At 46.5% G+C, this 25,939-nt stretch overlaps 1 protein-coding gene and 1 long non-coding RNA gene across 2 annotated transcripts in view; both read left to right on the top strand.

Annotated features, from left to right (window-relative positions):
• Window positions 1-8,961: 8,961 nt before the first annotated feature.
• Window positions 8,962-9,834, top strand: LOC138689621 (uncharacterized). The gene is made up of 2 exons (XR_011328542.1): window positions 8,962-9,237; window positions 9,504-9,834. It is a non-coding gene; the product is annotated as an uncharacterized lncRNA (long non-coding RNA).
• Window positions 9,835-12,517: 2,683 nt separating this feature from the next.
• The window catches only part of METTL24 (methyltransferase like 24), a 49,666-nt gene continuing 36,244 nt past the window's right edge, over window positions 12,518-25,939 (top strand). Inside the window, exon 1 of the mRNA XM_069805090.1 lies at window positions 12,518-12,932. Within this exon, the coding sequence (XP_069661191.1) occupies window positions 12,645-12,932 (288 nt within the window). The 5' untranslated portion in view covers window positions 12,518-12,644. The remainder of the gene's footprint in view (window positions 12,933-25,939) is intronic.

A 25,939-nucleotide genomic window follows, 5' to 3' on the forward strand; every position in this document is an offset into this window, starting at 1 on the left:
AGGAGGTGCTCCAGGCACCAGAGCAGAGATTCCCCTGCAGCCCGTGGTGATGAAGACCATGGTGAGGCAGGCTGTCCCCCTGCAGCCCAGGGAGGTCCACAGGGGAGCAGATCTCCATCTGCAGCCCGGGGAGGACCCCACGCCGGAGCAGGGGAATGCCCGAAGGAGGCTGTGACCCCGTGGGAAGCCCGCGCTGGAGCAGGCTCCTGGCAGGACCTGTGGCCCCGTGGGGGACCCACGCTGGAGCAGTCTGTTCCTGAAGGACTGCAGCCCGTGGAAGGGACCCACGCTGGAGCAGTTCATGAAGAACTGCAGCCCGTGGGAAGGACCCATGTTGGAGAAGTTTGTGGAGGGCTGTCTCCCGTGGGAGGGACCGCACGCTGGAGCAGGGGAAGAGCGTGAGGAGTCCTGCCCCCGAGGAGGAAGGAGCGGCAGAGACAACATGTGATGAACTGACCCCAACCCACATTCTCCTGCGCCACTGGGGGGTAGGTAAAGAATCTGGGAGTGAAGCTGTGCCCAGGAAGAAGGGAAGGCTGGAGGGACGGTTTTTTGAGATTTGGTTTTATTTCTCATTACCCTACTCTGGTTGACTGGCAATAAATTAAGTTAATTTTCCCCAAGCTGAGTCTGTTTTGCCTGTGATGGTAATTGGTGAGTGATCTCTCCCTGTCCTTATCTCAACCCAGGAGCCCTTTGTTATATTTTCTCTCCCCTGTCCAGCTGAGGGGGGGGGGGGGGGTGATAGAGTGGCTTTGGTGGGCGCTGGGTGTCCAGCCAGAGTCAACCCACTACACCACCAGCCCTAATAGTGCAGTAATTTCCCATTAACATTCCTTAAAACCCCACAAGCAAGTAACATCTGCTTCTCAGGAATTTGTTACTATCCCTCACATCTATTTGTTCTAAAACCTCACCTAATGGCCCTTCAGTCTGAGGCAGCTTCTCTGCATTATCGCCTTAACAAATGGCTCTGCCACGGGAATTTCACTAAGCTTTTCTACACCGAACGTGGACACAAGTAATCTGTTTCGCTGTTGTGTTAGGGCTTGTTTTCTCTCAAACTCCTTTGCCACCCTGATCGTCTGCTGACTGCACACCCTGGTCACCTGCAGAACTCTCCGGCAGGCTCCCTGCTCCTGCTGGGGGAGAGGAAGCTTTTTGGCTATTAGTGAGTTATCTCCTCAAAATCTTTTTTAGTCTGCCTTTCTGTTTCTGCTTTTAATTTGACAGAGTTCATGTCCTTTTCCTCATTTGGACAGGATCTATTCTGGTTCTTTCCCATGTAATTTTTATCATGCTATTACAATAAGCCATTAATTATCTTTCTTCTGGAATGTCTCTGATATTTCAATACTCTTATATAAAAATCAAGCATTTTAGACCCATATCCTATTTTCAGACTTATAGCAAATAGAAACAAGCTTACATTCAGCCTGATTGCTCCAGCTCCTGTGCCCTGTTAAAAGGGGCTTTATTTGTCCAGATTGCGCCTTGCTGTTTCCTGCTTACTTATGGTTATAAAGAGGTCAAAATGGCACCTTTAAGGTCTTGCCATCATGAACTCCTGCTCCTCTCTGCCTGCTCACTTCCCCCCCCCCCCCCCCCCCGCCGTCTCTAGCTTGAAATTCCTTTTAAAATCTCACTCTTTCTCACAGAGGCTTTCTTCCCCGCTGAGGTCATGCCACACAAAGGCTGAGCATCCTACTCAGGAGCTTCAGCTTTTTATTCCAGAAGCTTTCAATTTGCCAAGAATATGTCCTAATATTTTGGGAATAATTGCACATCCCTCCCTCATTTTTCTCCCTAGGCGTGGAAAATGTAAATATTCTAAAATATATCCACAGATACATAGTGACGCTGCCCTGTGCCAACTATACACCTACCCACAAAGTGGAGTCACAACATTTCGATACCTGCAAGCTGGCTCACTGACACTGACCGCTTGGCTTTTAGGCAGTTTTAAGTTTGTTGAGATGAGTCCTTTCTTGCTTCAGCTGCCCAGCCTTGGCAATATCTCATCAGCCACCCCTGAGTGTCTGCTCTTCACCCAATGTTCTTGCCAGGAGCTGAAGCAAAGACGTGACCTGTGTTAAGTCTTCAGCTCCAGCTGAAGCTGAGCTGGCAGCTGAGGAATTTGCAAAACTCCACTGTGATCCTAAATCTGTCTGTGCTGTTGCATTGGCTCTGTAGTCTTCATCCAGAAACACAGAGCGTCAGGGAAACACTCGCACGTGGGAGAGGACTAACAGTGGAAGGTCATTAAACCTCCACGACTTTCCACCGTGACGAAAGGCACCCTTAAAGAAAGACTTAGCTGTCACCTATGCAAAGCATTTTATCCTTGTGCCATTCCTTAAGCCCATGTGTGTCCGGACAAAAGTGAACCGGACCGGACTTGGGTATTCCCTTCTTATCCACACTTTATGTTCTACATTGAATAGGCACTCCTGGCAGAGGGCAACTGATCTGTCACGCTCACAGGGAACTTCAAAGGCATAATTATGGCCTAGAAAGGGAATAATTATATTTTGAGACATTTATATCAATCTGTGTGATTGCAGACACCAGATGGGCTGTATGATGGTTTTTAGAGCTTGAGCTGCAACAGGGAATTTTGTTGATTTTCTTTGCAGAAACAAAGCCATAAAGATATATTGTCTCGATATAGGCTTTTGCCTATATTTAAAACAATGTTGCCAAATTTCTGAAAAAATACGGGAAAATTGGGATTCATCATTCATTACAATTCTTTTCCAGTCGAATACTATTTGCAATAAACTTCAGTTTGATACATTCAAATTCATTTGGAATAGAGAGAGAATGAGAGAGAAAATCATGGGCTGGACCGACATTTGTATTGTTTTCACAACTGTCTTAAATCAATGTATATGTTGTACGAGGCTTTATTTTATCCTGCTTTATTCCCTATTTTCCACCAGAGGGAGATGTTGGATCAAGCAGTTACTGAAAGAAACCCACACACTCCATCTCGAAGAGCAGCTGCAGTGATGCTGAACTCGGTGGAAACGTGGGTGCCTGTCGGGCTCCCACATACCTATAAGGCTTGGAAGACTTGGAGGCTGCAGTAGGGCTTAAGACATAATAGGGAATCAGTTAGGGCAGCAAAATGTCATGGGGAATGCTTAAAAAAAAGTACATTGAGGAAATAGAAATATGAAGGTAGCAGCACACCAGAAGCTGTTGTTAAGAAAAATAAGGGATTATAATCCTAGGCAAAGCTGTTGCTATAGCAGCATGTCCCAGAGCTTTTCCCCCACCAAAAGGATGGAGGGGAAACCTCTGTCTCGGGTAGCCAAGTGTCCTCGGCTCCTTGTGTCGTGGGGACTTGGGGTTCCCCGGCCCCCTGAGCTGTGCCTGGGCTAGACATCCCGTGGGGTGGGGGGGTCTCTGTGGGGCTGCAGCCTGGTCCACGCGCCCACTGCCTGGACAGGCTCCTGGCGAGCTCATACACCGCTCTGGGTGCTCAGGTATTAGAAACCAGCACTGGTTTAAAGCTGATCTGAAATTGTCTGTTTTCTTTCTGGGAATTTTCCCCCCATGTGTCTGTTTTTCTCAATGGAGAAGTCGAAGTTACATACCCTGGAGAAGGAAAAGTGGACATGAGTCAAAACTCAGCCTTATGAGCAAAGGGAGCAGCTGGGAAGAAAAGAAAGCCGAAAGAAATTTTTCTGAAAGTGAACTTCATAAAAATGGTATTTCCAAATATAAAAGAAGTTTCAAGGGAGTCTTTTTTTCCTGTGGGGTTTTTTTTTTTTCCTCCTTTGAGACTGCCTCACATCACGGACAGCAGCCAGCTTTAGAAGAGCACTGTCCCACATTGCTTTCCTCCATTCCTCTTCATGTCTACTACCTACCATGGGGACAATGTATTTCTCACATTGTAAGAGGTGTGCACCACATGCTGTGCTCCTGTCACTGTCACCTCTGCTGCCTTTTTATTTAACTTCTGCAAAGCCTGAGTCAACCAGCTGATATCCAAGCCTTACATTAGCCTTTACTTATATTTATGAGCCAAAAAGGGGAGGGGAGGCTTGTTTATTTTCTGTATCACCGGAGAATTAAGCAACCAAGCCAGCTGCAGGTATTTCTGAAGCACCTGCATATGCAACTCCAGTCAGCTTTTTGGCTAAACTGAAGGTCTGGAAAACAACCCTTCCATCAGGGAATGCACTAGAGCCACGGAGGGAGCCTCACGCTGCCTTTTCTCCTTTCCAAATGAGTGCAGGGTTGGGCTTCAAGGAAATGAAGCCTCCCCTCCCCACACACCTTATCACCTGGTGAGCTGAGCTGTCTCCTGGTCGGTGGGACAGCTGGTCTCCTTTGAGCATGCAAGGAACTGGATTTGGGCTTCTCACCTCCCATATCGCTGAGACAGTGGCTACAAGAAGAGCAATCCCACTTTTAGGTGTGCTTTGAATGAAAGAGCTCCTTCTGATTTTTGAAAGGGCTGAGGTACCTGAAGTCCAGGCAAAGACTCCAAGAAAAAGAACGCTTCTCCACAGAGGTAAAGTGTAAGTTAAAAACTTTGAGAAGCACTGGCTACCCTGCTTCTGAAAATCCCTCCGTAGGCCTTGGTGGACAAGGCCCACATCTTTTTTCCGTGTTGCGAGTGTATCTGCACAGTGTCAGCACTCCAGGAATAATCATGGGGCGAATTGCCACAGAGATTTGCAGCAGGATAATTGCCTCAAACAGAAGGATAAATAGCTTTTTCTGGCATTTAATGGGCCTCTTAAGTGAATGGCAATAAACTCTATGCGAACAGATGTTTTCCTTCTTTTTTCGTCCTCTTGCATCTCATCCATAATTACGCACTGAAATGTTCTTGTCTGGGTTGCTGAGAGCAATCTTGCCGCTGTTTGTCTTCACAGTGTAAAGCTGAGCACTTCAGCACAAAGATCGAGCAAAAAGCCATCGATTCCTAAAGGCTCCCATCGCTGTACGTCAGTGATCGTCTTCTTCCCTCCACGTTAAGCCTGAAGGAGGACTGAGAAGTTAGTGGGAAAATTTGCCTCTTCCAGCCGCTGCTCTGTGTGTCCCAGCGCTGGGCTCTCTCCCTGCCTGTCCCAGTGCCCTGGGCTCCATTCGGGAAGCTCCCGTGCTCCCCTGGCTTCGGGCATTGACCCAGCTACGGCTCAGAGTAGTTGCTTCTCCTTTGCCTTGGGGGGGAGGCCAGTGTCCCCTGAGACAGTCCTCCCTGCTCTATGCCACCGCAGCTACGCTGACCGGACGGCAGGGCAAGCCGCTGGCTTTGCCTCCAGCCTTGCCACCAGGACCGTAGCAGGCACCGTGCAAGCTCTGCAAAGAGCCTTTATGCTTTTGGGACTGTGTACTTGACCTCCTGACAGAGTATAGAGAAATGACCTCCATCCTGAAGAAACTCAACGCATTCTGGCAAGGGGATCTCCTCCTAACAAGGAGCCCGCAAGCGAGGTAGGAGCTGGGGCACAACCACAAGCAGTAGCCTGGCCGAGTGTTCATCGCCTGGAGTGATGCCTGTAGAGGTGCCTGCATCTTCACAAACCCGCTTCATCCTTCCCAGTGCATCTTTGAAGCATCTGGCTGGCCTCTGGGGATGGAGGCAGACGCGCTGTGGGAAGACGTGCGCTGAAAGGATACCCCCTGTGGTAACACCTAATCTCTATACAAACTCTCAGCTACGGAGGTTATTCCACTCTGAATCGATACCGATATCTCTGCATCACTGATGCTGCTCTACATGGCATCGAGGGCAAACTGCCTTGAAAAGAGCCTGCGGGAAGAGCACAGAGTTTTATCCTCACCGTCTGGTCCTGGCCAGGCTGCTCAGCTGCAGGGGATCCCTGGCATCTTTTCTGCTGAGGGCAAGGCCATTTCTCTCCTCCTCGTTAGGATTTTGTTTAAGACATTTAAAATGCAACCAGTTGGAGGAGAGGATTAGCTGACCACACGGTAATAGTTCAGAAAAGCAACTTTTTTTGTTACAGGTAAAGACAGTGATACTGAATTTAGTGTCCTGCAAAAACCAGACACTTTTCAGACACGTGGGTGAGACCTTTATTAAAGATGGATACATATTATTAAATTGGCCTGCATACTGGTCCAGGACATTTTTGCATGCCTCCTCTCCCATGAAAGCTGCTTTTCACCCATCAGGTCCATCAAAGATGCTGTCAGCCACTCCCAGCTTTTATTTTATCCCATTGCCTTTAAAGAGGCATAAACTGTACAGACACATGCCAGTATATCAAACAACATTGCAAGACAGACTGTAGAAAAAGTGCACAGCACATTAATTATGGGTCTTAATTTGTTTGTGAAACTGCTACCTGGAACGTGTTGCTGCTCTTCTCCCTAGCAGCCCCAGTGCTCTGTCTTGCATCTCTTCTCCCCTTTTCCCCAAACACTTGCAGATGAAACTCTCTCTCAGTGATCAAATTGTGACATCTGCTCAATTACTCCAGTGCTGTTGCCATCCCCTGTATAAATACTTTGGCATTTGTACTGTACTATGTAAACCCATTAAAAACATGTAATAAAAAGGCTTATATAACTTCTTAAAGCCATAATTACTACTCCAGCTGTGGTGTTTTGCAGAATTCTGAGCATTATAGATTAATCCCTTTGCCAAATTTCATTTTTTAATGAAAGACATTTATCCTTGAGCTCAGAAGTGTAAAAATGCCAGTAAAATTGATTGCATCCAAAAAAAGGGAGAAAGCTGAGCCCAGAATAACACCAAGGTAATCTTTAAAACATACAGAAAATAGGATTTTGTAATAGAAACTCAGGGTAATTTTTAAGCAAAGCTGGACATCTGTCTGGGATTACAGTATAGATACAGGCAAAATACAGACAACAAACTAATGTTCCAAAAATCTTTGTGCAATAGTACGTGAGCTGCATATGAGCTATCACTGCTTAATTCTTGTAAACTGGAACATCTTTTCTAAAAAATGGTGATACATGTTTTCAAGTTTTATACTAGTATCTGTGCAATAAAATTGCCAGTGCTTACTTTAAAAAGCAGGGAGAATTTTGCTTGTTCAGAATGATTAGACTATTTAATAAAAGGCAGACCGTAAAACCACTGTTGCTCCTCTCCAGGAGCGAAACACAGCTTCTCAAGTCGCTTTTGTAGATACCACGAAGATCAGGGTTAAATAAATAAAGGTAAGGCCCAGGGATAGCACAGAACTGCAGAGCATCTTCTACTGAAGGGCCGTCTCATTCCTCTTCTCATTCCGGCAGTGAATATATGTGCACAGGTACAGGTATCTATGTGTGCAAACGCACAAGAGTGTAACTCAGGGGTAAATCTTGATCTATAATCCCCTCTCCAGGCCATTAATTGTCAACTATCTCTTTCATCAAATTCTGAGTACTCAGCTAGGCTGTGGTGTCTGAATCTCTCTGTAGCTGGAAGGAAAAGAGAGCTTCTGCCCACGCCTCGCGCTGAGCTGCTGAACAGCAAGATCTATCTTGCATTAAGCTGCCGAAATAGCCCACGAGCTTGAGGAGAGCTAATGGGAGACTGCATGAACATGGGTTTTTTTAGCTGTTATCTTCAAACCTACCAGTGGTGAGCTGAGAAGTGGTTTTAATGATCCACGCAGCTGAGCTTTAGCCCTGACAGCTGTTCAGACATGTATTTCTCAGCAGCGGTAAGTGGGTAATAGACCAATGCGGCCAATTTACTTCTCCATTGCTAACATCTAAAAGATAACAGAAAGAGATTCTTACTCTGAGTTTTCAGTGGGATTTAAGGCACAGAAGGGAGTAAGGGCTGTACCTCCCTTGCAGAGCTGCTGGGCTGCGTGCAGGCTCCCGGGAAGTCTGTCACTTGGTGCATCGAGAAACATTTCCAGGATTTCCAGCTGCAGGTTTAAGGAACAGAAGTGAGACTGGGCTTGCACCGAAGTCATCACTGAGAAGCCACCCAGGGATCATCCCAGGTTCCTCAGGGCTCTGGCAGAGCTTTCGCACATAAATGTGCGAAAACAGGCCTGGACCAAAGCTCTGACCCCTGCAGACTCAGGATCAGAGGCACATGCATCTTCTCTGGGGAAGGACACACCATGCTTCTCTTCATGCAGCCACTTTTAAAATGACCTTGTGAAAGTTTCTACAGACTGAAAGTTTCTACAAAACCTGTCTGTTTTCATGGGCACGGCAACAACATCACTGCAGTTTTCAAAGCATTAGCCATGAGTGTAGGAGGGAGGAGAGGGAAAAAAGTCTTCCTTCGCTCTGTCCTGTATATTTTGGCACATGGCTCATACCAAATCCAGCGGGGTTGTTAAGTGGAGTCGAAAAGAGCATTTTTAATCGTTTACTCATTTTATAGGAGGAATGTTCCATTAACAGTCCTTGGAGAATCCAGGGAATTCCCAGTAGTGTTTTTCCTGCCTGGGGTTTAATTTTGCACAGCGATCTGGGCAGGCATTTTGACTAGCGAGAAGACAAACAGCAGCCTTGACAGTGGGTGGAGGCAGAAGACGGATGGCGGTAGGCAAGATGTTTGAACTGAAAATGGCCATAAGAGAGATCAACATCAAGTAACTGTTGCAAAGGAGAGATTTTGCTACCAACAACATTCCAGGCAAGGTGTAATTTATAAGCAGCAAAGGCAGCACCGAAGCAATGAACTTCCATTGATGTTAAACTTTTTCCTTCCAGAGGTTTAGCACTGTGCTCTCCCCATAGACAAATTTGTAAACGCAGGAGGAATTTTACATTTTTAAAGACTTTTCCTGGAGAAATGAAGGGAGCTGTAGAAATCTGTGGCACCTACATAAAAAGTAGATACAGTAGGACTGATACCTGATTTTGGTTATCAGGGCTTAATGCTCACTGGTCTCAGTAGAAATTGCACGCTCATATTCAGAGTCACTGTTTTGGTTACTCCTTGCATTACATGGCAGTACTTTGCGCTCTCTTGGATGCAGCATGTTATGTGTTCCTCTAACACTATTCATCTTGCTTTGGGAACAACGGGGAGGGGATGCCATTTGCTGCCTGACTCAAAGAGTGGGCATGTTTTGCAGAAGCTGGCTGTATTTACCAGCAATCACCTCGAAAAGGTGCATCCTCCAGTTGAACTGGATTTGCATGCATTACGCTGCAATTTTAATTTGCTTTTCTTCTTAACAAGCATTGCTTGCATACGGGTGTCTTTGCAGCTGATTCCTGGGGGAAGAAATTAGTTTCTAATTCACTTGTTAAAATGGAGAGGTAAGACTGCTTAAGGTACTATCTTAATGTCCATTGATTCTCATGCTAATCCAGATAAGATTTCTCATTGTTCCCAAGATTTCCTGAGGTCCTTCTCTACCACTGTTCCCTTTTTCTCTAACTTTAGAAATCCTCTGTTGTGTTTTAAACGTGCAGACTTACATTCAAAAGAGATGGGAGAGGAAGCGTGAGAAATTCAATCCTTTGTTAAAACACAAAAGCAAAATGAAAACATCAAGTTAAATTTGTGAACTGTTCTTTATCAGGACCACTCCTAGCATGCTCACAGATTGGGGCTGATCGGCTTTCTAAGGAAAGAAATGTCTCATACAAGGTCAGCATTTACAGTTACAGCTCAACGATGACAAGAAGAGTAGCTGGATTCAAGTATTTGAGCTTTCTGTTGAAGCTATACAATGAGAGAAGAACAACAAATGAACCTGCGATGCTAAAACCAAGAAAGACCTTGTGGTTTTTATTCTGCTCAGTTAGACCTCTTTTATTTGAATATGCATTGTTCAAGCTTTTAGGAAAGCTTTGATCTCTCAAGGATCAAACTTCATGAGAGAGTTTTAAAATGTATTTGGGCACTATATACTTTTTGAGTCTTGACCTTTATACTCCTGCCTTTAAGATTTTCTCCATAACCATACAAACACAAATTTTTATTTTAATAGGACCTTCAAAGGCCATTATTTATTGACCAGATGCTGATAGTTTAAAACCTTGGTGCTAAGAATTTTGTGATATAACGATTTTGGCTAGCAGTATTGCAAGTCTTGTGTCTTGTAACATCTATCCCTGCATTTAGTGTGCTCGACGTATATCTAAACCTCTCTTCCCCGAGCAGCGGCATTGCTTCCATCCTCCAGATGAACAATGCCATTTCACACGGACGAGCAAAGCGATGGCCAGGCGGCCCCGTGCCTGCCCAAGTGACCTTCTGCTGATGAACTCCAGGAGATGCTCACGGATGGAGACGGGTGCCGGTCTCTTAAGCTGATGCCAGTTGTGGTTGTTGCAGTCACACTCTCCCTCTGCCCTCACAAATGTGTTCCTCCCTTGCACTGGCACCAGGGCTTCTCTGATCCACTCGTGAGCCACCTAAGGGGGTTGGAAACAGAGGAAAAGTGTGTGGTTGTCAGACAGGTCAGCTGCCAGAGCCAACTCGCTTCCCTGGGGCAAGCACCAGAGCCTGCCCAAGGGAGGGACAGGGACCCCTGAGCAGGGGCAGGGGAAGCCCTCCGACCTGCACCGCATTTCCCCTGAGGCATAAACCACCCAGAGGCTGCCCTGTGTTGTCTGTAGGCTGACCGAAAGACAGGATCGTACTGAAAAGGGTGTCCAGGTCTATTAGGAAAATGCTCCAGATGATAGAGTTTTTCTGGAGTTAGTGTTTTTCTGGGTCATTGCCCTGGTTTGACTTAGCTTAGGACAAAGGGGCCCCCCACCTGCTACAGGAATGGCAGGCAGGACCCCCTTCCAAGAGGAGCCTGCATTTAGGGTGGTTTAAAGCAACCATGGAATTGCTTTAACCTAATTTAGAAGAATAGTTTACCTAAAAAAAGAGGATAGCAATGTTTAAATGGCAAGGGAGCATGCACCTGGCCGGCCAGCACATCTGTGCTTGGAGCCATGCTTGAGATCCCACTTCTGCAGACAGATCACCGCTCCCTCCCTTATCTCCCTGCGTGCAGCTCCTCCATCCTGCTGCCAGCAGGTCTGGTTGCTCGGCTGCCAGCAGGCTCCACTTCTCCCAGTGCTCCTCTCTGACCTGCTCCCCCAGCAGCAGCCAGCTCCGGCTCTGCCCCAGGCTGTGAACAGGCAGGAGAGGTCAGAGAGGAGCGGTTCAGGCTGCTGCTGGGGAGAGGACGGCGGAAAGGAGGGAGAAGGAGCTCAGCGCAGAAAGCCTCTCCCTTGCCAGCAGACAAGGCAGGGGTGCTGGAAGCACAGTGCTGCACGCAGGGAACGAGAGTCACCACCTCTCTCCCCTACTCGGCAAAGAAACGGGGAGTAGCTGTGCGCCCGTGTCCTGCACATCCCTCCTGAGAACATGTTGATTACTTGCTGAGCTGCATGGGCTGCAAACTGGCTGCCATCGCCCTCCTCCCCGTTCCCGCAGAGCTTGCCTCCTGCCGCCGACACGTCTCTCCACCTGCGGTTCCCGCTGCCGAAAATCCCACCAACCACCACTACCTGCTCCTTGCTCAGAGATGGCTTAGCACTGCGGCTTAAGACCAAAGCCGGCCTGTGCACTTTGTATTTCTGTGCAGCGTGTCCCCGTTGCGAGAAAAAAGACCCCGTGTGCTCCCGCAGAGGTGAGCGGGACATCTGTCCTCTGCACTGCCTCTTGGCCCTGCTCGGCTCACCCAGAGCCTTCCTTCACGGGTGAAACCAAGGATGCGTCATGAAAATTCGCAGCAGGCCCATGCCGGCCGAGGAGAGAGGCTAGGACGCAAAGTGTAGACTTAGAAGAGTTATTCATGCACGTGCGGTGTCCCAGCCAAATTGGGGCACCCCAGCTGTGGTTTCACACCGGGTTCTCATGGCCTTCAAACGTTCGGGTCCGACACGATTTGACTAGTCACTAACACCTGCAGTACCGATTACTAACCATAGTAAAACTTTGCAAAGCAACTTTATTTTTGCAGCATTCTTGCTGCTCGTCTATTGGTCCAGACGACCCCGGAGTCAGCCTTGCTGGAGTTACTTATGTGTAACACCAGACGATACCGGGAGGGTTTCAAAGAGCTGTCGGAGGGGCGAGGGTGCTGGTGTTATCTTGGCTGTCCAGGGGTATCCTCTATCCTCCACGGAGAGCTCTAACCTTCCGAGAAGCGAAGTCCTGACTTCCAGGGCCGGGCTGTCCTTTAGTTTGTTTTACTTAAGCACGAGCAATACCCAAGTCTCCGGTGAAATCCCACTACCTCGCGGCGTTACAGCGGATAACGTGAACTAATGTATGTTAACGAGTGAATAGGCTTCCGTCCCGTGGAGACGGGTTGATACGATGGTTAGGGAGGGGAGTTCTCACCACAGCTGTCGCCCCTCAGGCCCGGCCTGCGGGGGCAGCCGGGGTCCGGGCCCCTGACGGGAGTGACACCCACGCGTGGCACACTCCACGGCAAGGGCCGCGGCCGGGCAAGGGGCGAGGGCCAGCCCCGCGCCGGGGCCCGGGCACTGCCCCACGCCCCGTGGGACCGGCCTCAGGCGGCCACCCCGGCGACCCGCAGCCCCCGCCGGGCCCGGGGCCGGGTCCCCGGGTCCCGGCGGCCCCTCCCCGGCCGGCCCCGCTCGGGGCGGGGTCTCTCGGCTTTCGGCGGCGGCCGCGGGGCCCGGCCCGCCGGCGGCATGAGCCCTGAGGTGGGGCGGGCGGGCAGCGGCGGGCAGGGCGAGCCCCCGCCGCCATGCCCAAGGAGCGGCCGCTGTGGCGGGGCCCGGCCTTCCGCCTCTGCCTGCTGTCGGCCGCGCTCTTCCTCTGCCTCCAGCTGGGCGTGAGGCGATCCTGGTGCCCGGAGGAGAAGCCCCGGGCACCGGCGGCGGCGGCGGGGCGGGCGCTCGCCCCGGCCCTCGGCACGGAGCAGCAGCCGGCGGCGGCGGGCAGGCGGCGGGTCACCTACGTGCGGAGCGGCCGGCGGGGGAGCGCCGCGCCCGGCTGCTGCCCGCTGCGGCCCCCGGGCGGCCGCCGCAGGAAGGTAGGGCGGGCCGGGGGCGGTGTGTCGTGTGTGTGTGTGTGAGCGGGGGAAGCGCCCGCCGTGTCGCGACAGGCGGAGCTGAGGGTGACCCGGCTCCTGGGGTCCCCCTGCCGCCCCGGTCTGTGGCCGGTGGGGGACATCCGACCGCAGGAGCCCGGCTTGGCAGGTGTGGCTCTTCTGGGTGCTGAGGTGGTGTTGGCACCTGAGAGGGGTGACTGGCGGGTGGTGAGGTGAGGCGAGGCGGTGGCAGCTTCCTAGGAAGGCATCTTGCGGTCAAGAGGTTTTGTGAGCCGTGGTGCTCAGCTGCAGGACCAGTGCTGAACGAGGTCAGACCTCGGTCTGGAAAGTTGAGGCAAGGGAGATTTAGGTTAGGTATTAGGAAAAAAAATTTTTTACTGAGAGGGTTGTCAGACATTGGAACGTGCTGCCCAGGGAAGTGGTGGAATCACCATCCCTGGAGGTGTTAAAAAGCGCCTGACAAGGCACTTCAGGACGTGGTTTAGTGGGCATGGTTGATGGTTGGACTCGATCTCGAAGGTCTTTTCCAACCTAAATGATTCTAGGATTCTAAAGGTGGCCTTGACCTGGAGTCACCAAGCTCGCTCAGCAGGCTGAAGGGAGCTCGGGAAAGGTCCTTGGCCTTCTTGGCATCGGAATGCCATTTCATTCGCTGAAGGCCGGCAAGAAATGTTTCTAAGACGTGGGCTGTGTGAGAATTAATGAGTCAGTTAATGAGTTGGTAAATGGACCTGTAATTAGGTTCAGGCGTGGTAATGACTGTAAAGCCTTTTGGAGACGTGAGGACCATCATTAGTATCTGGAGCTCACCAAGAGTGAGGAGCGTCAGTACTGACTTCTCCCACCCCTCCCTGTTAGCCACATGGGCGACCAGCAGCGGGATGCTGCCTTCTTCAGCAAGTTCCATGACATCTCTGGTTTTGGCAGATGCCGCTCTCTCCAGCATCACTCGGAAATTCCAATGTTTATTTTGTGGAGTTTTCCTGGCAGTCTTTCAGGGGGAGAAGAGGCAGCTTTCGAAGGCTGGGACAGAGTAGCTTGTCACCTATTTTGAGGTCCCGCTGTCAGGGTGCAATAATAACAGTCTGCGTGGAGATGTGCAGGTACTGAAAGAAGCTGGAATGACCGTGAAGAGGAGCAAATGGGATTTTGCTAGAGATGGGACCACCTTCCTGGTCAAAGTAAATAACTATTTCTGATGTTTGCCCTGACAAGAATAAAACCAGTTATCTGTGGAATGGCTAAACCTTCTCCTGTCCTTACACTGAAACTTTATCTGGGTTTGCTCAGACTCCCTTGATGAAGAGACCTCTTGCTATCATCCAAACCACCATCTGAGCAAATGTCCAGTGATCGTGGGGTCTGATACCATGTTGAGGCATCTAGATATTACAGTGTCAGTTTGTGAGTTTTGTTATCAATGCCGTGTTACTTGGTATTTTCCTAAAGCTCAACTTTTAAGTGATTGTAATTATGGAAGAATTTAAGCATTCACGGGGGGCGGGGTGGAAAATTGTAATCATGTGGATTCAGGCAGTTTCTTGAAAACATGTGCTAAGCATGGCATCAAAACACAGGAGGCAACAGTAAAGCATATCCTGATTTATCTCATGATTTTTGAGGAAATCCTAGTGGAGCAGTAGCCTCAGGAGAGGCAGTTTGTCGTACTGGAGAACTGGCAGCGCCTTGTGGTGGTAGAGAGCTTGAGGCTCTGGAAAGCCCATGGTACATTTTGGTGCATCTCCAGGTGAAATGTGTGAAACATCACCGCTATGGTTTGTGGTGTTGGGCACGTTGCTGCTGAGGTCTCATTTGAATGCCGCTAATTAAGTGAAAAATATTAGTAAATATAATACAGGGTGGAGTTGCCAGGTTAAGTTTGAGACCATCACGTCTTCCACGTTCAGCTATTTGACTTGAGCATGTTGCTTCAGGCGAAGAAAAATCTACTTAAAGTGAAGATAAGGCTTTGGGGATAGTGGGACTGAAATTCTGGGAATTACTGGTTTTGAAATAGAGTCGTTAAATAAAAATGTAGGGGGGAAAAAGTGATGGGAAAATAAAGTAGAAGTGGTCTGAGTACTGCCATTTTTTGTGCAAGTGGTGATCATGCATGATAGCTAAAACCAAAAAAGGAGTGATTTATTTTAATTTTTTCCATCAGGAAACATTGTACTTCAGGCTGTTTTAAGACAAGAAAAAAGGGTCTTATCAGAAAAGGCTGCTTAAATTGGTGATCCATGGCTTCTGGAGAAAGGCAGCAGCATGCAACTGCTGCCGGGGCAGTGTGCTGGTGTGTGTAAATGCTGCTTGGGGGAGAGGGACGGGCTCCCTGCTGTACCAGGTTGGGATTGCCTTTTGCTGTGGGTTTTGTGCGCTTTCTTGTCTTCTGTCTGCCTGAAAACCATTGTCAGTCCATTTTCGAAGCCTGCAGAGGCTTTCAAGTAGGTTCCCCGCCCCCCCGGCTGATTGTGGTGGTGGTATTGGAATATGTTGCGATATGTGAGCCAGCAGGATGGCAGTAATGAAAAATCTGCGGGGCCAAACTTCACTGTGTTTTCCTAGTGCCACTTCGTTATAACTCTGCTCACACTTAGATCACCAAATTAATGCAGAAGACTGATGAACAGTGTATTTCCATAGGTCTAGTTGAATATCCTACTTTGTGACCATATAAAAAATGGCAAAAACATGCAGGAAAATTATTTTATGCCTATTTTGGATCACTATACAGTTTCCTGAAGCAGAGTTGTGTTATTTATTTCCCAAGCACAGCTGCAGTCAACCAACCAATAGCACCAGAAGGGGAAAGAAAAGACCCAGACAGGATAGGAAAGACAGAGACTCATCCAAAAATGGCCCTTGCGTCTGCAGGAAACTGCCTGTACAGTTGTGCGCTTTTCCTGACAGCTGGTAAATCTCTGTCAGTGAAGAGAGTGACTGTGTGGCAGAGGGAGGGTTTGGCCACCAAGGTTACAAGTGTCTGTTTGTGCCTTAAGATGCATGCATAAAAATTCCTGACTGAAAGCAGGAGGGAATGAAGTAAATAAAGTAATTTAGCTATGTGACAGCTCTGGGAGCTGCCTGTTCTGGTGCTTTTGGGAGCCATGTTGCTCCCAGCTGTTTGCTCCCGGTGGAGCCTACCAAAGAGCAGATGCTGCAGCTCTTGCTGACAAATAATAAACAAAATTCAGCATTGAGAGTATATGATGGTTATCTGAAGAATAGGGAGAGACATATGTTGCGCTGCAAATGTAAAGCAAATGGAAGTTTGTAATCCCATTTGTATATTGGTGGGAGTCCTTAAAACTGTGCTGCTGCTAATAAAATGCCCAACTATGTTTATAAACTGTGATTCTGTGCTCTGGTTATGTTAAGCACTGGTCTGGTAACATATGCAGCAGATAAAAACTCCAGCTACATGGAAACACACAAATTCTGCCACGTGTACCTGCTCTTGCAATAGGTATTAGCGAGGTCTGCACCCGCATAGTGCTGCAGACACGTGAGGTGAGTTTTAAAATGTTATTGCAGGGTGTGATGGTAAATTAAAAAAAAAAAAAAAATTGTTGCATGTGGAATTTGAAATAACAGCAAATTCTTATCACAATGATTGCAATGACAAGGTTATGTTGGCTCCCGTGCTCTGAAATGGGGAGGAGCCCTCTCTGAGAGTCTGATTAAGAAAAGCTGGAGTCCTTTGCCTTCTGGGCAGATTTATTTCCATGGAGGAGGAGGGGGGAAAAAAAATGTTTTATATGGTTATGCATGAAAGAAAAGAGGCCGATGTTAGTCCGGGCAGGTGTTTTAAGTTCCTACAGTTCTGCTTGCTGATGCAGCAAGTTCTGTGACTATGTGTCTCCTAAAAAACGAGGTTCAGGGTCTTGCATTCTGCATGGGTGTAGCTGGGCTGTGCAGTGGGGGACTCCTGGAAGGCAGGCTTGGAGACGTGCTTGAGGCTGCTAGGCTGCAGCCACAGGTGTGTCTTCTGAAAGTGTCCCTGCTAGAAGACAAGCAAAATTCTAAATTTAGGTTGAAAATGGTAATATCAGCTGGAAATCACTTTGTCTGTTGTTGTGGCTGTCCAAAGGTGGGGAGTGTGGTACACTGCCGAAGTTAACCTGATGTTATTTTGGATGCTCTTTCATCTATATCTAGGGATATAAAAATGTTTGCCTTCAATGATTAAAAGCTAAGAGTTAGATTTTGCTGCTGGGCCCGTTTGTATTTTGTCTGGGATTAAAAACGTATTTTGAAACATGAAGTATCATTGCCTAAAACAGAAAAACCTTGTGAGGTTATATTTTTATAGGCATTACTTACACTTGTATACATGTGTATTTGGTTCTTTGTAAGTACAGACTATTTGTCCTTGTTGGATTGCAGGTTTTGTTTTTCTTTAAATAGCAACTATTTCCGAGAGGTTACTGCTTCTCTGCAGTAATGACTGATAACAGTCTCATCGTCAATGTAATTGAAACCTGCAAATTATTTTGGAGTGATAGCTTTGAAGTTATCCTCATGCAATTTTGCATTACTTTATTGCTAAGGTTTTGCTTAAATTTTGTGTTTGATTTTTAATTTAAAAATGACAATGCTACTTAAGTTTATGTCAGCGATATGTAGGGCTTATGCAAAGAGTCCTTTTTAATTCTTCTACAAATCTGGTAAAAAAAAAAGTATCAGATGTTTTTGTTGCCTATTTGTATATATAGTGTTTTCAAGCTGACTTCACATCTTTAAAAATCTGGTAAACTTTGGGTACTACTTGAATAGGAAGTTACTCTGCCTCTTGATGAGCAGGAGCCAAAATTCTTTGAGAAAACTTGGTTATTCTGAAGTCAAGTGTATCCATCTGTCTTTCCATATCCCATGGTGTAATAGCTGGTCTGTTTTGGATTGGGACTTAACTTTTATAACAGTTTATTCATTAGGTATGCCTGGAGCAATGTTTTAACATTACAGCAAAGTTTAACGCGACAGGGCTTTGGAAGCTGTTCGGCGAGTCGCATCAGGCTGTGTTTAAAGGAGCAGATTTGCCCAGGCTGAGCCACAACAACGCAGCTGCTGGGGCAGCAGCATGGGTCAAGGCAGCCTTTTGGATCTCCTAGTGAATTTAAATCCAGAGCTTATTCCAGTCACCTCACCTGTGTACCAGACCTGACAAGCTTTACAGCGTGCAGCACTGTTCTTTAAATGCTGTGGCGAGGAGTGAATAGCATCCTAGCTTTGATGAACGTGGGTTGCAGCTGTGGTTCCATTGCAGAGGAGTGCAGTGCTGAAGAGCTGGGTATTGATTATTCTTTTGAGTGTGCCTGCTTCTGGGCACCTCTTTAATAACAGGTAGACAAACTGGAGAGAGTCTCAATGGGAGGAAAAAGGCATTAAGAGGTGCAGGAAGGCAGGCCTGCAGGGAAAGCCTGGCAGAAACGATACTTGTTTTGAATAGGGAAAAAGAGGTTTTGAGCGAAGTGTGCCAAGGCTCTTCAAACTAAAGAAAATAATTTTTTTTTGAAGGGCATAATGACCGATTGTTCCCTAGGTCCACTGCAAGTAGGACAAGAAGTAACTGGCTTAATTTTTCAGGCAAGATATTAGGAAAATCTTTTAACTCTGTGGTTGGGTAAGCAGTGGAAAGGCTGCCGAGAAAAATGTGAACTTGGGGTATCCACACAGGGAAGGTCTAGGTATCCTTGGTTGTGCTTCAGGGCAGGGAGGTAGAGTCAGTCAACCACCGGAGGTCCTTCTGTCTACATTTACCTGCTCTGCAATTAGAGAAGCAGTCTGGCAGGTACAATGTGATTAGTCAAACTGGAATTTAGCCTGAACAATGATCTAATGTCAGTGTAATAAAAAGAGGTAATGGGGTCTTTAAAGACTGTAAGGGATCCTTGCCCTGGCTTAATACCTCACTAGAGAGACCAAACCACACCATAATTGTCCTGTGATGACTTAGTGGACCCCAGAGGAAGGAGTGCTACTTGACAACTTTTTTCCCTGCAGCACTTGGAGGTCTCTTACCAAATATAAACCAACCCAAAGTTGCTTAGCTTGTAAGGTTAGCACAAGGTAGGAGCTCTATGGCTTCAGGCCATTAGTACCTGGGGAACAGCTGTGAGAGACTTGGTTGGTTTTTGTTCAAATATTCAGGGTAATAGCACAGACTGAGAGAGGCTATTGTGTTTGGAAGAAAAGAATAAACTTGTATTGATAGCAGTTTTCAACAGCGGACAACAAAATCTGGGGAGCACCAGCCAGCTCTGCCTGTAAAAGGGGGCAGCTGAGGTACCAGAAGGTACTGAAGCACGGGAATCCTTCTCCAAGTAGCCAAGCAAGGCCAATACTGGGCTTTCACTGTATTTTAACTGCAGGTGAAATGTGTTTAGGGTAGATCGTAAAGAGGGGATGGTAATGTTTTCTCTGACAGTGATGTCACTTGCGAGCTTGTGAGGTAAATGATCACTCAGAATAACCTTGACTCTTACACACATTTTATTACCTAAAATAGGTTATTCCTTCATGAATTTTTAAGAAGCAGCTGGGGAATATTATCCTTCAGAAAGTCATTACAGCTTTATGAGACTTAATTATATCCAATAATATAGATTTCTTTCAAATACCTACTCAAGGCTTTCTTTCAGCACATAGACAGGGGAATAATTTTTTCTAGATAGCTGTGGCACGGAAAAAATGTTTTTCAGCGTATATAAGCTTTCCTATTTAAGGACATAACTCAGGGACCAAGGTGGTGTTTTCTTCTGCAGATGCCTTCCTCCATGATGGCCATTACAGTCGTGCCATCTTTTTCATGAACCAGGCTAGATGGTCCACGGGCCTTGTACAAAACATGAATCCCTTATGACTGTGGTAGCAGGTGCAGAAAAAAACCCATACTGATCCAGTCCCATTTGCTGTCTTCAGCTCAAACTCTTGAATGGGACTGCTGTGCAGGGAAGTGACCCGTGCTGCCCTCCTGCTTGCACAGTGATGCTCAGAGCGTGGCTGAGCAGCTCTGGTCATGGCCTCTGTGTCCCGCTAAAGGGCAGCAATTCCGTAAACACGTCCTCTGCTCTCACCTCGTTCTTCACCCCTCCACAGTTCACTGTGTTTGGGGTGCTGGATTGTGTTGTCTGAGGTACTGCTGGTTATCAGACCTTATTAGCAGCAAACAAGCAGGACTCCCTTTCACATGCTGCATATGTGCTCAGAGGAGGAAGGATGTCTTCTGCATGAAAGCAGCTGTCGAGCGGGAGATGGGAGGAGGTGAGCTCTGGTATGAAAGTCAATTGTACAGCAAGTCCCAGTCTTGTAATGGGAAAAGAGCAAGAGTCCCTGAAAGTCAGAAATTTTGACAGCCTTGAAGAAAATGAGCGCAACGAGTTAGTACCAAAAATGATCTTTTGTCACGTTTCATGTTTTATCCTAGAAATAATAGAAGCAAGGACAGTTTTGAACTCACAGCTTTCTTTGCTCGAGCAGTTCTCAAGGTGGCCAAGCTTGCTTCGTTCTTTCCTAAAACTTCCTTCTTTGGAGAGAGAAGAGGCCAGAAAGAGAGATCTGGGACAAGTAAAATTCTCTCAGAAAGCCTTAGGGTTTTTCCTTTACATCTTTGACCTTTAGCTGCCTTCTTATGAGACAAATATTTAACTTTGCTAGTAAGGTTTTCCATCCCAGTTTGCTCAGTCAGTTCACATCAACATTTACGCATCCAGCCAAGCAGTTAACAGAGATGTGTGTCTGCTTCAAGGTTGCATGGTAGGTGCTAGCATGCCAGACATCTCTCTCATGCCACCTTTACTGAACTGTGGCCATGGTTCAGACTGAGGTGCAGCTGGTCGATCTTTGGTGTGAACTCAGAGCAAAACCCCAGTGGTCCATGACAAGGGATGCAGTACTGAAATCCAGCAGTGAAGAACAAAACCCTCTAACAGCTGCCTTGCAGACTCGTACAGACAATGTGACAAGTGCATCATCTCTCTTACAAAACAGATGTAGAATCTGGAGGTTTCGATAGCGTTAGTGAGGGACCTCCGGTCCTCCCACAAGAAGTTTGGTTTGGTTGTGCTAGACCACACTGTCGTCCTCCTGCAGCCTGGCAGTGACAGCTATCACTCACGGCACAGCTTAGATAAAAGACTTAACATGTAGGTGAGAAAGTCTGTGTGAATCACTGCTAATCTTTGATGGCATCTGCAGCAGCCCCCTCTTATCACTTGTTCTAATATTAACTTTGAGCTGTGTTTGTCTTGGACGGCTGTTCAGCGCTCCAGAGCTGTGTAGGGTGGATGCGAGTCATTTAATCAACCCGAGTGTTTTTGTAGCTAGCAGATACAGACCAAGATACTTTTGTGTATAATGAAATGTTGTCCAGAGCCCTTCCGCGCTGTTGAAGTCTAAGATCAAATGGCATTCAGTTCACTGGAACAAGTAAAAGGGAAAAAAAAGATATTTGATTTAATTTTTCTTTCCGTTGTGGTATAGCATGTATATCCTGGAATCCGTAACATATATTACTCACCTCAATGTTGTTTACGTCAGTGTTTCTGTATACAAAAGTGACAGGGTGACTGACATGCTGTCCTATTTTGAGTTAGCAAATCTCTAAGGGTAATGGAAGCCATTTATGTAGGTGGACTGATGCCTTGGGTATCAGATAGATGAAAGCCGTGATATTGAGCTCATTCTTACAGCAACAACTCAGTCACTTTAAGCAGGAGATGGCGGAAGCGTTCCCAGCTGTTTATGTAGTACTAAGTGGAAGAGTTTGGATCTTCAGTGACACGCGTTTTCCCCTGCCTGGTCTTCCGTTTTGTCTTCAGTAGCCTTTCTTTTAAATGTGCCATCAGGCTCAGGTGCCATCAAGAAAGGCGCTGGCTGTGAGGTGCTCATGGGCTGCCCTGTCAGGGAATGGGTGGATGGGGTGTCCTTGGGTGACTGCTGACCCCCTGAAGAGCACAAGTCCTGGGTCTGGCTCTGGGTCTGGCTCTGGGGAAACGCCTTGGTGGTTATTTTGCTTTCTTCCTCATTTTTTGCAACATTTGAAAACTAGCCCTGTAATTTACGTCCTTCCTGACACATGTATAAATACGATAAATAAATCTTCCTTATGCCTTTGTGTAGTGATAAATGTAATAGTTCCAGCAGCTGTTACCACATACACAGAAATCTTACTTCTCAGCAAAGTCTTCTCCTTATGCTCTGCAGATGGGAACAAAAGAGCTTTGCAGTGTTCTTCGAAAGTCAGTACCACAGAACTGTTTTGGCTTTGCAAATCCCAAATCTGGGGCATCCTTGTGAGGAATGTCCTTCCTGCTGCCACCTCTCCCTTTCATGCAATGGGACCTTCTGGGAGTGTAGGATCAGGAGGACTTTTCAGTGAGCCATTGGCTTCTGAAGTCTTTTAGGATTTTCAGGTCAAGCCAACTGCTTCAGATTTTACATGGAAAATCTCTGAGTTTACATGCTTGTTGCAGAAAAAGCTAACCAACAGCTCATTTAACAAGTGACCCACTGAAGTTTACTTCAGGTTCTGCTTTCTGATAGATTTCAGGTGCAGCTTCAGGTACTTTGCTGTTGGTTTTTCTGGAAGTGACAAAATTCTGGGTCATTTCCAGGACTGACCTTGTGGCTCCTGCAGACTGAAGGAATTGAACCCTCTGCACTTCTTGGGGTGTGGAAGACAAACTTTGTGAGCCTTGAGAGCTTAGCAAGGAAAGGCATGCAAAGAGCCAGTTGGGCAACTTGTCTCCCTTAGGGATATTGCTAAAACAGTGGATGCTTTGTGTTCTTGCTATTGCTTTTGATGAGGTAATAAGTAACTTTTTTCTTTGTGTGTGTGTGTGACAGGGCAGTCTGCCGGGGAAAATTAACCTAGATGAAAAGTTAGCAAAGAAGCAAATATCGGTAATGTGCCAAGGGCTGGACCTGGCTGGGAAATGCATGCAGTTGAAAATGATGTTAGAACCAGTGAACGTTAATATCATAGAGTTGCCATCGGTACTTTAACCTCCCCCACTTTGCCCCATCCATCCCCAGCCCTCTTCCTCATTCCTCTCCTAGCAGCTAGCTAAGTCAAATAATTAACTGGGAGCTTCAAAGTCAGTGCCCTTTATTTAACATCATCTTTCATATTTTACAAAGAGACAGTGTTTGAAATGCTAGGGGGAAGAGATGGTAATGTCTATTGATATGGCATGTAATGTTAAATAATACTTGCCACTTAGAAGCCTAAAAATGGTAAGAATCAGTTTGAAATCCTTCCTGCTCCCTGCAGAGTTGACGGCATTAGTGGAGGATTGAGATTTATCCCAGAGATGAATGCTGCAGGGTAGGAGCTGCCTCAAAAAAACCCCAAAGGAACACTAAATTTAATACTGATGTCATGTCCCTTTTGGGGCTTTCCTGATAGTTGCTCTGCAGTACCGAAACTTTCAAAGAAGTTAACTTTGTTTCATCCTGAATAGAGCAAAGTAATGGCATCTTGTTGCTTTCCCCTTGCTCTTTTGAGAAAATTAAACAAGAAGCAATTATGTGTCAACTGGCTGCTGCTGAGCTGATGTTTCTTCTTAGAAGTCTTGATTAACGGTTTGATCTTGCAATTATTATTCATTATGAAATCTGTGGGAATTCTGGGTACATCAGGAGTTCAGGGTCAAACCCTGTAGCTGTTCAGTGCTATATTCTGTATAATGCTCAGAATTGGTAATAAAACATTTGGAAAATGTCCTTAACTAAAGAGGATGGTGCATATTTGCCCCAGCCCATCCTCCGTGGGCTTATGATACTGGGGTCTATACTTGTCTTGAACAAAAAATATTTCAAAATTGTGTGCTTTGAAACAAGCTTGGTTTTCTTCTTTATAAATGGGAAAATAAACGTATCATCTTGTACTTAAAGTCCTAACAACTTGTAAGCCAGCTCTCGTTCCCTTTCTAGACATGGGGAGCTAATTGCCCAACACACTGTTTTATTTTGCTTGGAAGACATTTACATAGCTCTAGACTAAGGGCGGTAATCCATAATCATATTAAAAACAAGAAAGGGACTATGTTTGTAGACATTTAAAGCTAGTATATGTTTCATTCTGTGGAGCTCCATTACCCTGTTTTATTAACTAACGCTTGTATGAAATAAGGTTTTGAAGAAGAAAAAAGTGAAGTTTGGCTTTTTAAGTCTTCCCTGGCTGTCCAGTAAAACCCAGTATGATCAAGTGAACTGAAGCCCCTAGAACATATTCACAATAGGTACCTATCTTACCTGAGGTTTTATGCTATGAAATCTAAATACCTGTAGAAGTCACTCAGCCTTTTGATTTACCCATGGATAAGAATTAATGTTTACTTGCTTTATGATATTATAGATGCCTAGTGACAAATACTGCCTCTCCTGCTCCCTGGGCACGGAAGGTCCTCCTGGTCCTTGCTCGGGAGGGGCAGATGAAGGGGAAGGGGTTTTCTGATGCTTCAGACCTCCCTTTAGGCTGGAAGGCGTGGTGGACCATTTCTGGTTAGACATTTGCGCTCCACTTGCATGTGACAGAAAGCTGCACAAGTGCGAAATAGTCTTAATTGTGTGAAAGTATTAAGTTTTGCTTTAAAGAGCCTTCTTTTTCCCCAGTTCTTAGCCTCAGGCAGAGCCTGCTAAAGTCAGCGGATAGGCTGCCAGAGGCATCCCTATCTGTAAATCACAGAGTGCTGGAATTTGCACAAAATAAACTTGGCTTATCTGGCTAGCTGACTATTTATTGATGAATTCTGTTTGTGGTACTCCGTGGTTTGAATATTGCAATGAAGTCAACCTAGAGGAAAATAACTTTCCCCCCCTCCCCTATTGTATGGATTATGACATCTCCCGTACTTTCTCAACCAAAGCACTTCATTTAAAGCAGTTATGAATACAGGTTGAAACTGTGGTCTTGCCTCTGCTTAGCTAAAGTCTGAATTTGACAAGCAGTGACCAGTAGTTGCTGTATCTGTTTCTTGCTGTTATCCTTAAGTGTTGGCAAAGGCATGCAGGCACTGGAAATAATTCACCTGATTATTACACTGCTTAAGCAGTTTCGAGAATTTTCTTCCATAAATTTCAATCTGTTCTGGCTCCTGGTTTGATCTCCATCAGATATAAATTACCACACTGTCAGCCTCTGGATAGCACTGGAATGCTGCTGCCCAATTTATTTATTTTATTCTATTACCATAGAAAAGAAATCCCACTCGACTGTTTTTAAAGCTGTTTGTCTGTTAGCAGAGTAAAATCAATCTCTCTTTTAATAAATGTGTATTTCTCCCTGATGTTGCTGGGATTTCCAACAGCAAAGCCATCAGTCTTTGGTGACCTTTGAAGGTCGGAGGAGGAGTTCGCAGTTCAACACTGCCCTTTCCTACCTCTGCAGCTCCCAGCTCCTTTGGCTGCAGTGGATTTATTCCTCAGAGGTAGCAAGGGGTGGTAGTTATGCTATGTAAATAATAAATTAGATGCAATGCTTTTCAAATTCATAAGTACCTACAAATTAATATTTTGGCAAGTGTTCTCAAACATGTGCTTCCTGTAAGTCACAAACCTGCACCCAGGGTGATGTATATTAGTTGCTGAAGCCCAGGTCTGCCAGTGAATTTACAAGGGGGTGTCCACAACGGCTAATTTAAACCTGGTAAGCTGGTTCCCAATACTCATTTCCTATGGAAGTCAGGGTTTTGATTTGAATTCAGTGGAGCATTAGTCACCTAAATTGCTCTACAGATCTGGCTGTGTCATGTTAGTTTTGGAAGATGTTGTTCTTTATTTTTTCCAAAGCCATTTCTTAATTCTTAAAGTGATATAAATTCTGTCACTTAAAGTCGGTGCCAAGCATCCTTTTTTTCTGCGTATGCTTTTCTTATGAGACATTTGTTTGGGGGAAAATACGCAAAACTAAAAGTAGAGTTGGAGAGAGCTTGAGCGTGGGCTTTGCGTGCGAAACACTGAACCTCCCATGACATGGAAGTTGTTGG

The sequence above is a fragment of the Haliaeetus albicilla genome, chromosome 17, assembly GCF_947461875.1.
Source record: "Haliaeetus albicilla chromosome 17, bHalAlb1.1, whole genome shotgun sequence".
Taxonomy (NCBI): Eukaryota; Metazoa; Chordata; class Aves; order Accipitriformes; family Accipitridae; genus Haliaeetus; species Haliaeetus albicilla.